Source organism: Leopardus geoffroyi, chromosome X (assembly GCF_018350155.1).
Source record: "Leopardus geoffroyi isolate Oge1 chromosome X, O.geoffroyi_Oge1_pat1.0, whole genome shotgun sequence".
Lineage (NCBI taxonomy): Eukaryota > Metazoa > Chordata > Mammalia > Carnivora > Felidae > Leopardus > Leopardus geoffroyi.
In genome coordinates, this window is record NC_059343.1 from 42,645,814 (window position 1) to 42,659,991 (window position 14,178).

The following is a 14,178-nucleotide window of genomic DNA, read 5'->3' on the forward strand; positions in this document are numbered from 1 at the left end:
GCCGCTCGTCACGACAGGGTCGCACTGTCATTGGCCACCCAGGTTTGCGTCATCTGCACTGCAGCCCGAGCGTCGTCCAGTTACTTCAAGGCTCGGGGAGAGACGAGCTCGTTCTGTGCTTTGGGAGAAGGCAGTCGTATGGCCCTGGCGGTCTTAGTGGCGACAAGAGAGAGGCGGCCGGTCTGACAGCCTTCCGCTACTCGCGTGACTGTATTGGTAATGTCGGGGTGGGCGCATTTTTTGGAGCTGGAGGAAGTGCTGCGCTTTGCTCCCCCATCCCCAGCGCTTTGGTTCCTCCTACCCAGCAGTCTTTGGGGGAAGTTGGGTGAGCCCATTTCTAGGGCGCGGGTGAACCGAGCTTGGCCCCTTCGGCGGTGGGCGGAGCCTGGGCCCGGGAGAGCTATGCTGGGTCCTGGAACACCAAGCCTGGAGTGAAGGGTTGGTGAGTTTTGGTGGCATTGCCACCTATCTTCCATCTTTTAGCACGTAGATTCCGTCCACCCAGCTATTGGTGCAGGTGGGCGTGAGCACATGCCGGGAGGAGGCGCTTGGTTTTAGGATTTGGATTTGAATCCTCACTTGAGCTGTTTTTTGGGTTTTTTTGTTTTGTTTTGTTTTGTTTTGTTTTTTTGCCTGCATGTCCGTCCATCCTAGGTCCGTCTGCTATCCGCTATGCCGCTGCCTGTTGCACTGCAGACCCGACTGGCCAAGAGAGGCATCCTTAAACATCTGGAGCCTGGTGAGCGAACTAAGAGCAGATGGGCCTACCATGTGCCAGGCTTGACAGGCACTTTGTTGTTGATACTTCACTTGATACCTAGTATGGGCCTACCGCGAACCAATCAGTAGGGTGGCAGGCATTTCACTGATAACAATATGGGTTCCTGGTGTCCATTCCTATTTCATCCGTAATACTGGCACCTAATGGCACGTGCAGTCCATCAAAAAATCCGTGGAAGTGATTACAAAGTATGTAACGCTAAGGGCAGCTGACAAGGGTAATAGGATAATAAGATACTGATAACTTTGTTCTTTATCTTACTGGTCGATACCATTATCTCAGACCTATTGTGGCGCTAGTAGTGATCTATACCTTATTGGTCACCATATCAGTAGCTGACCTGTATTTGGGGCCTAAGTGTTTGGTATACACATTATGGTTAACAGTATAAAATAATGATAGGAACTATCATTTACACGCTTACTCTGCTGCTGCTAATGTTTACACCTCATTGTCAATAATAGTAAAAACTGACATTTGTTTTGGGCTGCAGTGTGCTAGGCACTGGAAAGTACATCTTATTTTCATCTTACTGATAAATGACATCTGTCACCAGCGAATGTGTGCCAGGCATAGATCTTGTAGTTAACAATACTGATAATGATCATTGATCATCTATTTTAAGCCTATTGAGTACCAAGTCTTGTGCTGATGGTATATATATCTTACTAATAATACTGATGCTTACAGCTGACATCTTTGGGCCTATTGTGTGACAGGCAGTATGCTGTTGCTGACATATACGTTTCATCGTTAGTTATATCCACAGCTGAAATGTGTGGTAGGCCTACTGAGGGTCACATACTGAGCTGACAACCTACACCTTTTTTTATTTTACTGATAGTGACAACTGTTGCAGGCCTACTGTGTGTCAGGCTTAGGAACTGAATGGATTCAGAGCAGTGTTTGGACAGATCCCTTGCTATCCAGACCTGCTACTCAGTATACACAGTCCGAGGGGTGCCTGGGTGGCTTTGTCGGTTGGGTGTCTGACTTCAGCTCAGGTCATGATCTCATGGCCTGTGAGTCGAAGCCCCGCGTCAGGCTCTGTGCTGACACCTCAGAACCTGGAGCCTGCTTCAGATTCTGTGTCTCCCTCTCTCTCTGCCCTTCCCCTGTTCATGCGTTCTCGCTCTTTCTCTCTCTCTCTCTCAAGAATAAACACTAAAAACATTTTTAAAAAAGGATTAAAAATACACACACACACACACACACACACACACACACACACACACACACAGGGTCTGAAACTCTGTATTTGCCAAGCTTGGGAGCTGAATAGATTTGGACTATTTTCAGCTAAACCCCTTACTTTGCAAGCTCATTTTACCCAAATAGATTTGGATAGCATGGTGTCACGTGCTTCCTGAACTCAGGAACTGGAGGATACATTTGTTTTGATGAATCCCTATCTAAACTCTGAAACCAGATAGGTTTGGGTGACAGTATCAAATTTCAAATCTTATCTGAAGCCAGAAACAAAGGATTTAGGTAAACTTTTTTGCAAATCTTCAGATTTGGAATGTGACATCTGCCACAGCAGGTGAGATGCGGAACACACACATGTGTGTGTGCACACACACACATGGTCCATGTGAATCTGAGTGTCTCACCAGGCTCTGACTGTAGGATGAGAATCCCTCTGGCCCTTACTGCTTTTCTCAACCTCGCTGTCCTGCCAGAACCAGAGGAAGAGATCATTGCTGAGGACTATGATGATGATCCTGTGGATTATGAGGCCACCCGCTTGGAGGGTCTGCCACCAAGCTGGTACAAGGTGTTTGACCCTTCCTGGTGAGCCTGGGGGACTTGTGGGGGGGGGGTGCTGACTTCTGACTTCACCCTTCCTGTGCTGTCCCTGGCCTTGGGGTAAATGGGGAACACAGGGAAGAGGTTTGGGGGTCCTCCCTCCGGGGTCCTGACATGGGGCAGGTCTAGGCAGAGATCGGGGGAAGACAAGAGTTGAGGCTACAAGGAGAGGACATCTGTGCTCACTCCTTCCCTCCCTCTTTCCCTCCCCTCCTTCTCTCCTTCCTTCCCTCCCACTGCCCTGTAGTGGGCTCCCTTACTACTGGAACGTGGACACAGACCTCGTGTCCTGGCTCTCCCCACATGACCCCAACTCGGTCGTTACCAAATCTGCCAAGAAGCTCAGGAGCACTAATGCAGGTGGGTTGATAGATCCAAGGGTGCCTCACATGCTTCTGCAGCTCTCACAGAGGGGTCAGGTAAATGATTGTGGATCAAGAAGGGGCAGGTGAGGCAGGCAGGCCCAACCCCCGGCAGGGGAGGTTGTTGAAGGCAGAGGCTGCTGGGTCCCGAGTCATTTCAAGGATTTTGTGTCCCCAGACACTGAGGAGAAGTTGGATCGGGGCCACGAAAAACCAGAGCGGGGCCACGAAAAACCAGAGCGGGGCCACGAAAAACCAGAGCGGGGCCATGAAAAACCAGAGCGGGGCCACGAGAAGTCTGACAGAGATCGAGAGCGTGGTTATGACAAGGTGGAAAGAGAGAGAGAGCGCGACAGGGATCGGGATCGTGACCGCGGTTATGACAAAGTAGACCGGGAAGAGAGCAAAGAACGGCGCCATCATCGCCGAGAGGAGCTGGCTCCCTACCCCAAGAGCAAGAAAGGTAAGCAGAGCAGCAGGACCAGGAGTCGGGGAAGGCAAGTGAGGCACCACAGGTGAGCCGCGTAAAGGAAGTCCTCACTTTGCTCATGCGACTGCCTGAACCTGGGTCCTGCGCCAAGGTGCTGCCATGGCAGCCATATGCTCCATTCCTTCCTGGGATGAGGGAGCTTGGTGATCAGGCGCTCCTTCTGCCTCCACTGAAGATCTCACTCTTTCACCTATTTCCACAGTGGCGAGCCGGAAGGATGAAGAGTTAGACCCCATGGACCCCAGCTCATACTCGGATGCACCTCGGTAAGTGACAACGCCTCATGAGCCCTTCCTTCTCTTTCCTCGTGACTTACTTGTGTCAATGACCATTCCTTTTCTCCTGTCTCCTTTCCCCATTTGTCAGTTGTTGGGAGTTGGGGAGAGTGCCTACCACAACCCACATTCCCAACCGCTGACCCATATTCCCTAACCCTTGTCACCCCCAGGGGCACGTGGTCAACAGGACTCCCCAAGCGGAATGAGGCCAAGACGGGTGCAGACACGACAGCAGCTGGGCCCCTCTTCCAGCAGCGCCCCTACCCATCACCAGGGGCTGTGCTCCGGGCCAATGCTGAGGCCTCCCGAACCAAGCAGCAGGACTGAGCCTCCCCGCCACCCTACCACCCCGGGGATTTTTAATAAAGGCTTTTCAATGGATTGTGACCATGAGACCTGAGTGCTTCCTTCCCATGCACTTTTGAGGCTTCCCAACCCAAACTGGCAAGATGCAAAACACATTTTATTTGTAAAAACTCACCTAAGAAAGTGCGGGAGTGGCAGGGATAGGGGGGTGGGGATGGGGCCGGAGGCAGGGGTGGGTTCCTTCTGTGCCCTCATTACCAGAGTTTGGCTGTGTTAGCCTTGCGTGGGGGTGGGGGGTGGGGCCATGGAGGGTTCAGTGTCTACCTCCCCCCACCGCTAATACTGATCAGAGTTTGGTCCTGGCTGGGCCAGGGCAAGAAGGGAGAACGAGGCCAGCGTCTTCAATCCCAGCAGCTACGAACCCTTCACCTTGGTGAGCAACCTGTGGTGGGAACGGGGAGGAAAGAAAAACACAGAGAGCTGGGGTGGGCTGGCAGGCGGGTGTCCTGAGCAAGCGAGGGTGACAGTTGTGAGGCTGGTAGTTCCTGGGGTTAGTAATAGAGCCCCCACAGAGTCCCCTGGGTCAGAAAGCTACACGTGGACTAAATAAATACAACATCTTTATTTGGCATTGGGTATCCTGACATTTGTTCATTACAGTTCCTTAGAAAACAACCAAAAAATCAGAACAAATTAATCAAAAATAAAGATCCAATGACCCTATTTACACATAGCAAAGACAGCCCAGGCATCTCCCACGCGTGCATGTGCGCACGCAAATGCACGCACACATGTGCACACACATCCTGGGAGACAGTTAAGGGGTTAATAAGCTTTGAGGAGTGCAGGGGCAGGTTCCACATTCCAGCCATTTTTAAGACACCCTTGGCCCTGTTACAAAGTAAGGGTGCCTCATACAGCCAGTGCGTATCAAGAGTGTGGTTGGCAGCTTTATTTTCCCTCTCAGAAAATAACCCTGCGTCCAGCAACTGACAGTGTCTTAGGTTCAGTGAGATTCAATCACCCCAGTGACCTCGCCTGCCTGCTTTTCCCACACCCTGGATCATTAATTACCCGATTACACCACAAATTCCCAAACCTCTAAAAAACCGATGGCCCCCTGCTGCACCCTCCCCTGGACCAGGCAAAAAATCTCAGCTCCTACCCCTTCCTCCCCGGGGTGCTCACAACAGGCCCATTTTTCAAGGGTTTCCTGTCAGGAAAGCTGCCCCAAGGCCACACACAAAAAAAGACTGAGCGGCTAACACCATCCATTGTGGTTGTGAGGGAGGCAAGAAGGCCTCAAGCCATGGGAAGCTGAGCCCCACAGATCAGCATCTGTCACTAAAGAGCTGTAGGATTTTTGTCCAATTTGTCCTTACAAAGGTGGAGGGATTGCTGGGAGGGACTCTCCCAGTCATGGAAGACAGGACACCTCTGGCTAAGGGCAGGCAGACAAAAAAAGGCCTTGAATGACAATACTGCCAACCTGGTCCCCAAGGGGTTAACTTGGGGCAGAGGAGGCAGCTCTTAAGAACCCCCTCCAGGGGAGGGGGAGGTCAGTCTACAAGGAAGGGTTCATGTGATACCCTGCCCAGTTCCACGCCCCTCCAGAAGTCTCCATGACCGGGGAGAAAAGACTCGTCCAACCCCAGAGGAGCCAGGCCCAGTGGCGACTCAGGTCCTGCAGATGCCCAACACCCTCCACCCAGTCCCCCTCCCTGTCTCCCCCCACCACCACCAGCCCTCACTTCACCAGCACTGACTTTGGCAGAAAGGGCTCCGTGCTGAGGTCTCCACGATGGGAAGACAGCTTCGGTGGCGGCGGCTGCCCTGGAGGCTGCTGGTGAGTGCAGGGCCCGGAGGTGGAAGTGGAGGCAGAGGTGGAAGCTATGGCTTTGGCTGCACCTCGGGGAAGGCTGTAGAGGTAGACGGCACCGATGACCAGCCCAGCGCCAAGGGCAAACAACGGGTCCACATGGAAGCCAAAAAGGCGGATGGAGGCAACAGTGGACAGCACGATGGACAGGGAGGTGGCAAAGCCCTTGAGGATGTTGTCGGCGTACTTGACGACAACAGCCACCAGCAGCCCGCCAAAGGCCTGGTTGAGCACCACGCCCCAGACAGCAGGTGTATACCCGAAAAAGAAGCCACGGCGGGCCACGGCAGTGCCCTCAGCCCACCAGAGCCCCACCAGGCCCAGGGCTGTGCCGAAGAGGCCCAGCTGCAGGTTGCGCAGCCACACCGAGCCTGAGCTGCCCTTGAGGATCTTCTCGAAGTAGACACCTGCGAATCCCGAGGACAGACACGAGGCCACCACAGCTGCTAGGCCCGCCCCAGGGTTCTGATCCAGCGGCCGAGGGCCCCCACCACCGGCTTGCTGTGCCTGGACGATGGCGACGCCAGTGAAGAGGAGCAGCAGGGAGGCCCACTGTAGCCGGGAAAGGCTGCGGTTCAGCATGAGCACGGAGAACAGTGCTGTGGTCAGGATCTTCAGCTGGTACGTCACCTGCGAGCGGTATGTGGAAGGCACTAAGGGGTGTTCCCAACCCCCGACACGTGTACAATGGAGGGACGGGGTGGGACAGACAACAATAAAAATATCCAGCCACTGGCCACTGACTGGCATGCAGCATGACATGCCTCCCAGAAAGTCCACAGCTGTGGAAGTCCCGGGCCACACCCAGGTCGACATCCCAACCCCATTTTCTGGCTGTGTGATGAGGAACAAAGCACTTGCCCTGTCTTGGCCCAGACATGATCTATAAAACACAGCTGTTGTATGTGAACCACTTCCCACGGTAGGTAAAGAATGGGCAACAGGCTCTTTGACGAGGGCGTTCGTGATAAATATGTGCTGAAACAAACAAATCCGCCACAATGACATCAGCAAACGTTTTGTGTGCCAGTGTGGGTCTAAGTACTTTGCATGAATCCATTCACTTAATGCTCATGTATGAAGTGGGCACTATCATAACGTCCAACAGAAAGAGGAGAAAACTAATTAAGGCACAGAGAGGTTAAGTGATTTGCCCAAGATCACACAGCTGGAAAGTAGCAGAGCTGGCATTTGAACCCAGGCAGCCTGGCCCCAGAATCCAGGCTCTTCAACCATTTTCCAAGGCCGAAAGCTCACCTATTGCCAACCAAGGGCACTTCCTGGGCATCATTTCTTTTAGCTGTCCCAGCCTCCTGGCGAGGCGGCATTCCCATTCTCAGTTCTCACAGATGAAGAAACCGAGGTTGAGGGAGAGCCAAGGCCATTTCAAAGGTGACACGGCTCCTGCTCTCTGCAGCCCTCCCTTGCCAGCAGCACACATCCCCCACCCTGGCCAGTTCCTCCGAGGCCATGCTGGGCATGGGGCTCACCTGGAAAGTGGCAGCTGGCAGGTTGGAGATGGCAACATACTGGAGGTTATTCTGCAAGGTGTAGATGAGAGACGGCACTGCGAGCTTGAGTGTGTCCACATACTGCACCAGGACAGCCTCATGGAGGAAGAGAGCCAGGTGCTTCACGTTACCTGGGTGGGGTGAAACACAGCCCCTTTTAGCACTGACTACACCAAAGAAGAAGATCCTCTGAGGGCCAGGACTGGGCCTGGGCCTGTGTCTCCCAGTCCCCTGCTCTGACTCCCTGAGGGCCATTATGAGGTCTGTGTTATCAGTTTCCTGACAGTACAACCATGTCCCTAGCGGGTGTCTCAGGTACCAGTTTGATGGACACAAAACAATCATCCTTAACACTGCGCCTGAGAATCAGAGACCGTATTCACTCAGCTTACAGCCTACCTCTGTGGCAGAGTCCCATTCAGGGCAATCACTCAGTAAATGTCTGTACAAGGAAATAATCAGCATGAACTAGCTTGTGAAGCAGAAACCTTAGAAGTATGAAAGCAAGACTGTTTGCCAGAGGGGAAGTTTTAGACTCGACTTTTACACTTATCCTAGCTCCTTACTGGCTGGCGAACTGCCTGAGGGCAGGGGCCACCTCCCAGTTAGACACTTCTCTCTGTCAGCCCCACACACAATTATGTGGTTGCCCTTGCCGCAGGGAAGAGTGGAAGCTTAACTATTAAGCAGAAAGTCTGTTTGGGATCTGCTCCCACCAATACATGAGAACACCTTCCTGTGTCATAAGGCCTTTGCAAAGCTCACCCCATTTTTTTCAGTTCATCTTTAAAAAAATAAAAGATTTTAGGGGTGCCTGGGTGGCTCAGTTGGGTGCCTTCAGCCGAAGGGTCCAACTTCGGCTCAAGTCATGTTCTCATGGCTCGTGGGTTCGAGCCCTGTGTCGGGCTCTGTGCTGACAGCTCAGAGCCTGGAGCCTGCTTCGGATTCTGTGTCTCCACCTGTCTCTGTCCCTCCCCCACTTGCAGTCTATCTCTCTCTCAAAAATAAACATTAAAAAAAATTTTTTTTAAATACCAGCCCTATGAGGGCAAGATGCAGACTGCATTACTAACGCATCCACCTCCACAGCTGGAGCAGGGCCTGCTGCAGTGAGCACTTGAACTGTCTCAGAGTCAATCAAAAACAGAGCAGATGGCCTGGCAGGGCATTATGTTAAGGGAAAGAAGTTAGACCAAGAAAGAGAAATACTGTATGATTTCATTTATTCGTGGAATGTAAAAAAAAAAACAAAAAAAAAAAAACAGACAACAAAAACAGCCTCAGGGAACTGGTGGTTGTCAGGGCAATGGCGGGGAGGATGGGCGGAATAGGTGAAGGGGATTAAGAGGCACAAACTCCCAGCTATAAAATAAATAAGTCACGGGATGAAAAGTACAGCATAAGGAATGTAGTCAATAATATTGTAACAACATTGTATGGTGACAGATGGTAACTACACTTACCACAGTGAACACCGTGTAATATACAGAATTGTTGAATCACTATGTTGTACACCTGAAACTAATAGAATATTACAGTTGCCCCTTGAGCAACCAATAGGAGGTTGGGGCACCAACCTCGCGCACAGTCAAAAATCCATGTATAGAGGGGCCTGGATGGCTGTCTGTTGGGCATACAACTTCGGCTCAGGTCATGATCTCACAGTTCCTGGGTTCGAGCTCTGTGTCTGCCTCTGTGCTGACAGCTCAGAGCCTGGGGCCTGCTTCAGATTCTGTCTCCCTTTCTCTCTGCCCCTCCCACTTGTGCTCTCTCTCTCTCTCTCAAAAAAAAAAAACATTAAATGTTTTTTTAAATCCACGTATAACTTTTGATTTCCCCCAAACTTAACTCCAATAGCCTACTGTTGACTGGAAGCCTTATCGATAACATAGTCAATTGATACGTATTTTGTATGTTAATATGTATTATATGCTGTATTCTTACAATAAAGTAAGCTAGAAAAAAATAATAAGGAAAATGCATTTTCAATACTGTAGTGTATTTCTAAGAAAAAAAACTTGGGGCACCTAGGTGGTTCAGTCGGTTAAGCATTTGACTTCGGCTCAGGTCAAGTTCTCATGGTTCCTGAGTCCCGCCCGCATTTAGCTCTGTGCTGACAGCACGGAGCCTGCTTGGGATTCTCTCTCCCTCCTTCCGCCCCTCCCCAACTCGTGTGCTCTGTTTCTCTCTCTCAAAATAAATAAATAAACTTAATTTTAAAAATATACTGAGGGCAGAGCTAGATCATACATCTATATCCTTTACACATGCAAGGCCTTTATAGAGAAATGATTGGTAACGTTATAAAGGAGGGCTTTAAATTAGTAGATAAATCCACCTTACAGGAAGTACAGAGGATAAAAGAACATGTTAAATGATACACAGGGAGGCAGCCAGCAAAATCCAGGCCACCCAAAATCTACAAGACATACAACCTGCTCTCTTCAACAAATTAACTGCATATCAAAAAGAGCTGGAGGGGAGCCCTGAGGTTGACAGACCCAGAAGCCATCAACCAACTACAAGATACTGACCATATATAAACCTGACTGAGACAAATTCTTAAGACCTGTTAGGATATTTGAGAAACCATTATAAATGTGAACACTTGACTGGATATGTGATTATTTTATTAACTTTAAAAATTATTAATTTTCTGGTGTATGATTTTTAGATATCACAGTAATTTTTTTAACGTACAAAAATATTTATTCAGGACTGTAAGAGGGGATTTACTGCAAAATAATACTTACTTCATGTGGGACATACTGTAGTATAATAAGGCAGGGGGTGGGTACGTGGGCAGACATGTAGACTGGCAGTGAGTGGATAATCACTGATGCTGTTTAATGGTAGAGTGGTCATGGGTTGATAATTGATGAATCTGGGTGATGGGTACATGGACATTTTATTACTACCTCGGATTTTGTGTATGTTTAACATTATCCATAATGCAAAGTAAAAGGGAAATAACTGAATCACTATGTAATGGTCACCTGATACCTTATGGGCACAGATGGTCTCACTCCTACAGTCCACACAGGCCAGCTCCCAGGGGATTAGGGATATAAAAGTGTGGGTGCAGCTACTCATACCTGGAGGGACAAGGCAGCTTAGCTACACATATATATTCTCCAGGCAATTTCACGGACACAGTGATACTCCCCCAGCAAACCCGAAACTCCCCCAGCAAACCCTCCATGTGGGGATGGGTACACACCCACACAGTCCCACCCGCCAACTCCAGTGCAGCACCCCCTTTCTGGTTCATACCCCTCTTTTGTGCGAAGAGCAGCAGCAGGCAGGTGAGACCTTTGAGCACTTCGGCCATGACCACAGCAGTGGTGGCAAAGAAGCGGTCCCCAGGCAGTGTGCGGGCATAACGGATGCTGAGGATGAGGGAGGCATTCTGGACCACCAGCACAGCTAGGGATATGTATTTGAGGCGCCGGTGAGCTGTGGGGAATGGAATGAGCAAAGGGGAAGAAGGGATCAGAAGCTGCAGGGGCACAGCCACACCACCATCTTCCCCCTCACTCCTTTCTCAACCAAGATCTTCCTAGCCACTTGCCACTTCCTCCCTCTGCCTCCTTCTCCTAACCCAATGAGGGTATGACTCCCATATACTTCTACTGCCTCAACAGGCAGGAAGGGCCACAAAGGGAGAAATGGGCCTCACCCTGTCCAGCGCATACTTGGAATCCTTGGTGACGTATCAGGAAATGGCTGGGGCAGGTTCTGGACACACTCTGGCCCCCTCTCCCCCTCTTCTGTGTAAGAAGCAACTCATGCCCAGACAGAATACCAACTACATTCTCAACATCTGAGTGCTGACCGTCTGCCTATCACTGGGCTAAAGGATTTTATATGCATTACCTCAACAGACCTCTATATTGCTCTGATCTCTGAATGAGCTACAAGGATTCCATTCTATGGATGAGCAAACCAAAGACTTATATGAAATGATGCTTCTATTTAATGAGACGCTGTCCTATGTAAAGAATGATACCTCAATACAGGGATCACTGTATAAGGCATGTCCACCCCCTAGTAACAGTCTTTCTCCCATCTAAAATATCATTTCATCCCCTTCAACTATGAATGGTCTCTCCAACTCCTACCTTATATGACCACCAGAGTCCACCTGACCCAGAATGGTTTCATAAACATAAGAAATAATTCCTCCACAGTCCCTAGGACTGAACCCCATATAATAAATGGTTATTGCACCAAGAATGGTCTGGTTCCCTCTAGACATAAGGAAATATTTTTCTATACTCCACATGGTCCAGTCATCCTCCAACCACCGCACCACCCCTACCTCCAGCCAAGGAATCATTCCTGTTCTACTCACACTCATAACGAACTCTCCCCGCTATAAAGAAGGGCCCTGCACCCTTAGAAAGTCTTTTCTCTGCCATATAAGGACCCTCCCACTCCAACCTGCAATGAATTCTACCTCCACTAGGAAGGCCCCCCCCCGCAATGGTCCTCTCCCCTTATGACAGACATACCAATCCTCAAAATGGACCCTCTTAAGTTGTGTAAGGAAGGACCCGCCCCACCCTAACTCACAATAGCCCCTATCCCTTTATAAGGAAGAAATCACCACTCTCAGAATAGCTTTTCTCTTCTATAAGGAAGAACTTCCCCACCCTCAGAATGCTCTCTCCCTTCTATAAGGACGGACCCCCCCCCCACACACACACACTCAGAATGGTCTTAATGATCTTAGCCTCCACCAAAGGGAATAACCCCCCAGACTCAGAATGATTTCTGCTCTCCATATGCGGAAGGAACCCTCCATCACCTTCAGAATGGTCTCTTCCCCGCCTTCCAACACACTCACGACAGTCCGTTCCGTCCTCCATCCCCCACCCCCCCAACACACATAGGTCGGTCCATATGGGATGCTCCCTCTAGCTTCAGTGAGGAACCTTCCTGACCCCCCAGCGGTCTTGACTCTCGCCCCGCCGCCCCTGCTCGGTCACAACCTGTCTCACCCGCACTCGCTGTCCCAGGCTCCAACGCCCCCGCGGAGACCGCCCCAGGTCCTGCCGCCGCGGTGGAACCGCCAGACCCAACCGCTGCCATGTTGGCATCTGCCTGGTCCGTCCCCTCGGCAACAGCAGGCCACTTCCGTGTCCCTCACTTCCGCTTCCGGGCCTCTTGGGTGGAGCTGGGACAAGCGAGGGGCTGGCCGGAGCCGGGGCTTTCCTCGTCCGCTCCCGAACAGTGAATCTAAGACCGCGGCCTTGGGATTTCCAGATTTAGTCGGGAACAGGCGGCCGGCTCAGCCTCTTGATGGCTCTACAGAGCCTCATTGGCTTATTCCCGTTACCAGACCCGCCCTCATCTTCATTGATCCTGCTTTCCAGATCACCCGCCCATCCTATGTCCTCGTCTCATTGGTTCAGCTGACCCTCTTCTATCTCGGCTCTTTATTGGCACCTTCTACAAGAGGATACCGCCCTTTCCGCATCAAAACTCCTGGGTCCTTTCTGGTTGGACTGAAGTTCCCCTTTCCCCCACCTCCAGCGAGGTCCCGCCTCCTGGAGAGCCCGCGGGCATCTGGGAGGAAAACGAGACTGAGGGGGCGGGGCGGGTGTGCGTCAAGTTTCATCAAGCAGATGAAAGCAGAGCGGTAGAGGCCACACAAGTGACAGGGCATAGGAGAATTGAGACTGGAGGATAAATGAGCCCCTATTGAGGGTGCGAAGGAGACCCGTAAGCCAGCAGGTGGGGCGGTGTTCAGGTTAGCTTTTGAAAGAGGGGGAGGGGGCGCACCTGGGTGGCTCAGTCAGTTAAACCAAGCGTCCCACTTCGGCTCAGGTCATGATCTCATGGCTCCTGAGTTCGGGCCCCGCGTCAGCTGGGAAGCCTAGAGCCTGCTTCAGATTCTGTGTCTCCCTCTCTCTCTCAAAAAAGAAAAAAAAAAAAAAAAAAGAGGGGCAAGAGAGGGTTCAGCTGAGGTCAGGACAAGTGAAACCAAGACAGAACAGGGCAGGTATGTCAAAAAGTGAGGACTGAGGGGCGCCTGGGTGCCTTAGTCAGTTAAGCGTTGGGCTTTGGCTCAGGTCACGATCTCCAGGTTCGTGAATTTGTGCCCCGCAACTGGCTCTGTGTTGACAGCCTGGAGCCTGCTTCAGATTCTGTGTCTCCCTCTCTCTGAACTCTACCCGTTTGCACACTCTGTCTCTCTCAAAAATAAACCAATTTAAAAAAATTAAAAAAATAGAAGTGAGGAATGAGAGAGGAGAGGGATGAACAAGTTAAGACTGCAAGGGAGACATGAGAATGTAGGGGCAAAACATGTGACTTACACCCTGAATGTTACAAGGAAACAAGGAAAGGCTGGGAAGGTTTTTGTCTGTGCCCAACCCTGGCCCCTCCCTCATCAGTGCCCTGAAAGGCATTTTCTCTTGTGGGAGGATTTTATCTCCTCCCCTGGGGGTGAGGAAAGCAGTTTTCTCTACCTGAGCAAGCCCATTTTTGATTTGGGAAGTGTCCCAAACATCTTCAGTGTCTATGGTATCTCTAATGGAGCCCTTCTGCACATCCTGGGAGCTATATAAGAGCTGAAAAGGGGGAAATCAAGTTTTTCTTTGTGGTCCTGCTTAAATGAACCCTAAAGGAGCTTTAGGATGGTACCACAAGGCTAAGAATCCCCAAGAGCTGAGGAGAGCTCCAGCCCACCTCCCTCTTGGCTCAGCATACAGATGCTCCATAATTGCCTCACTGTATCTACAAATGGCCAGTCGC

General features: G+C 50.8%; 2 protein-coding genes across 4 annotated transcripts; one reads left to right on the forward strand and one right to left on the reverse strand.

The window, feature by feature from the left end:
• The first annotated feature begins 67 nt into the window (after nucleotides 1–67).
• On the forward strand, nucleotides 68–4,107 carry PQBP1 (polyglutamine binding protein 1). Of its 2 annotated transcripts, none has more exons than XM_045471698.1 (7): nucleotides 68–216; nucleotides 655–739; nucleotides 2,464–2,575; nucleotides 2,838–2,950; nucleotides 3,131–3,415; nucleotides 3,645–3,708; nucleotides 3,891–4,107. In XM_045471698.1, exons 2-7 carry the CDS (start codon nucleotides 673–675, stop codon nucleotides 4,045–4,047), a joined length of 798 nt encoding a protein of 265 aa, XP_045327654.1. In that variant the 5' UTR covers nucleotides 68–216; nucleotides 655–672; the 3' UTR covers nucleotides 4,048–4,107. The 2 variants fall into 2 exon arrangements, with proteins under 2 accessions (XP_045327654.1, XP_045327655.1); XM_045471699.1 differs by having other exon boundaries at nucleotides 84–442.
• Nucleotides 4,108–4,162: 55 nt separating this feature from the next.
• SLC35A2 (solute carrier family 35 member A2) lies at nucleotides 4,163–12,985 on the reverse strand. Of its 2 annotated transcripts, none has more exons than XM_045471697.1 (5): nucleotides 12,420–12,985; nucleotides 10,690–10,872; nucleotides 7,396–7,547; nucleotides 5,793–5,945; nucleotides 4,163–4,468 (listed from the first exon to the last, which is right to left on the reverse strand). In XM_045471697.1, exons 1-5 carry the CDS (start codon nucleotides 12,508–12,510, stop codon nucleotides 4,373–4,375), a joined length of 675 nt encoding a protein of 224 aa, XP_045327653.1. In that variant the 5' UTR covers nucleotides 12,511–12,985; the 3' UTR covers nucleotides 4,163–4,372. The 2 variants fall into 2 exon arrangements, with proteins under 2 accessions (XP_045327653.1, XP_045327652.1); XM_045471696.1 differs by having other exon boundaries at nucleotides 5,793–6,535; nucleotides 12,420–12,959.
• Between the last annotated feature and the right edge of the window lie 1,193 nt (nucleotides 12,986–14,178).

Excerpts from the sequence above, each read along its gene's own strand:
- PQBP1 (XM_045471698.1), top strand. The coding sequence starts at position 673 with ATGCCGCTGCCTGTTGCACTGCAGACCCGACTGGCCAAGAGAGGCATC. Across the intron at positions 2,576-2,837 it reads AAGGTGTTTGACCCTTCCTG|TGGGCTCCCTTACTACTGGA; the intron begins GTGAGCCTGGGG and ends ACTGCCCTGTAG. Across the intron at positions 2,951-3,130 it reads GCTCAGGAGCACTAATGCAG|ACACTGAGGAGAAGTTGGAT; the intron begins GTGGGTTGATAG and ends TTGTGTCCCCAG.
- SLC35A2 (XM_045471696.1), bottom strand. The coding sequence starts at position 12,510 with ATGGCAGCGGTTGGGTCTGGCGGTTCCACCGCGGCGGCAGGACCTGGG. Across the intron at positions 7,548-10,689 it reads GCTCTTCGCACAAAAGAGGG|GTAACGTGAAGCACCTGGCT; the intron begins GTATGAACCAGA and ends CACCCCACCCAG. Across the intron at positions 6,536-7,395 it reads TGCCAGCTGCCACTTTCCAG|GTGACGTACCAGCTGAAGAT; the intron begins GTGAGCCCCATG and ends TACCGCTCGCAG.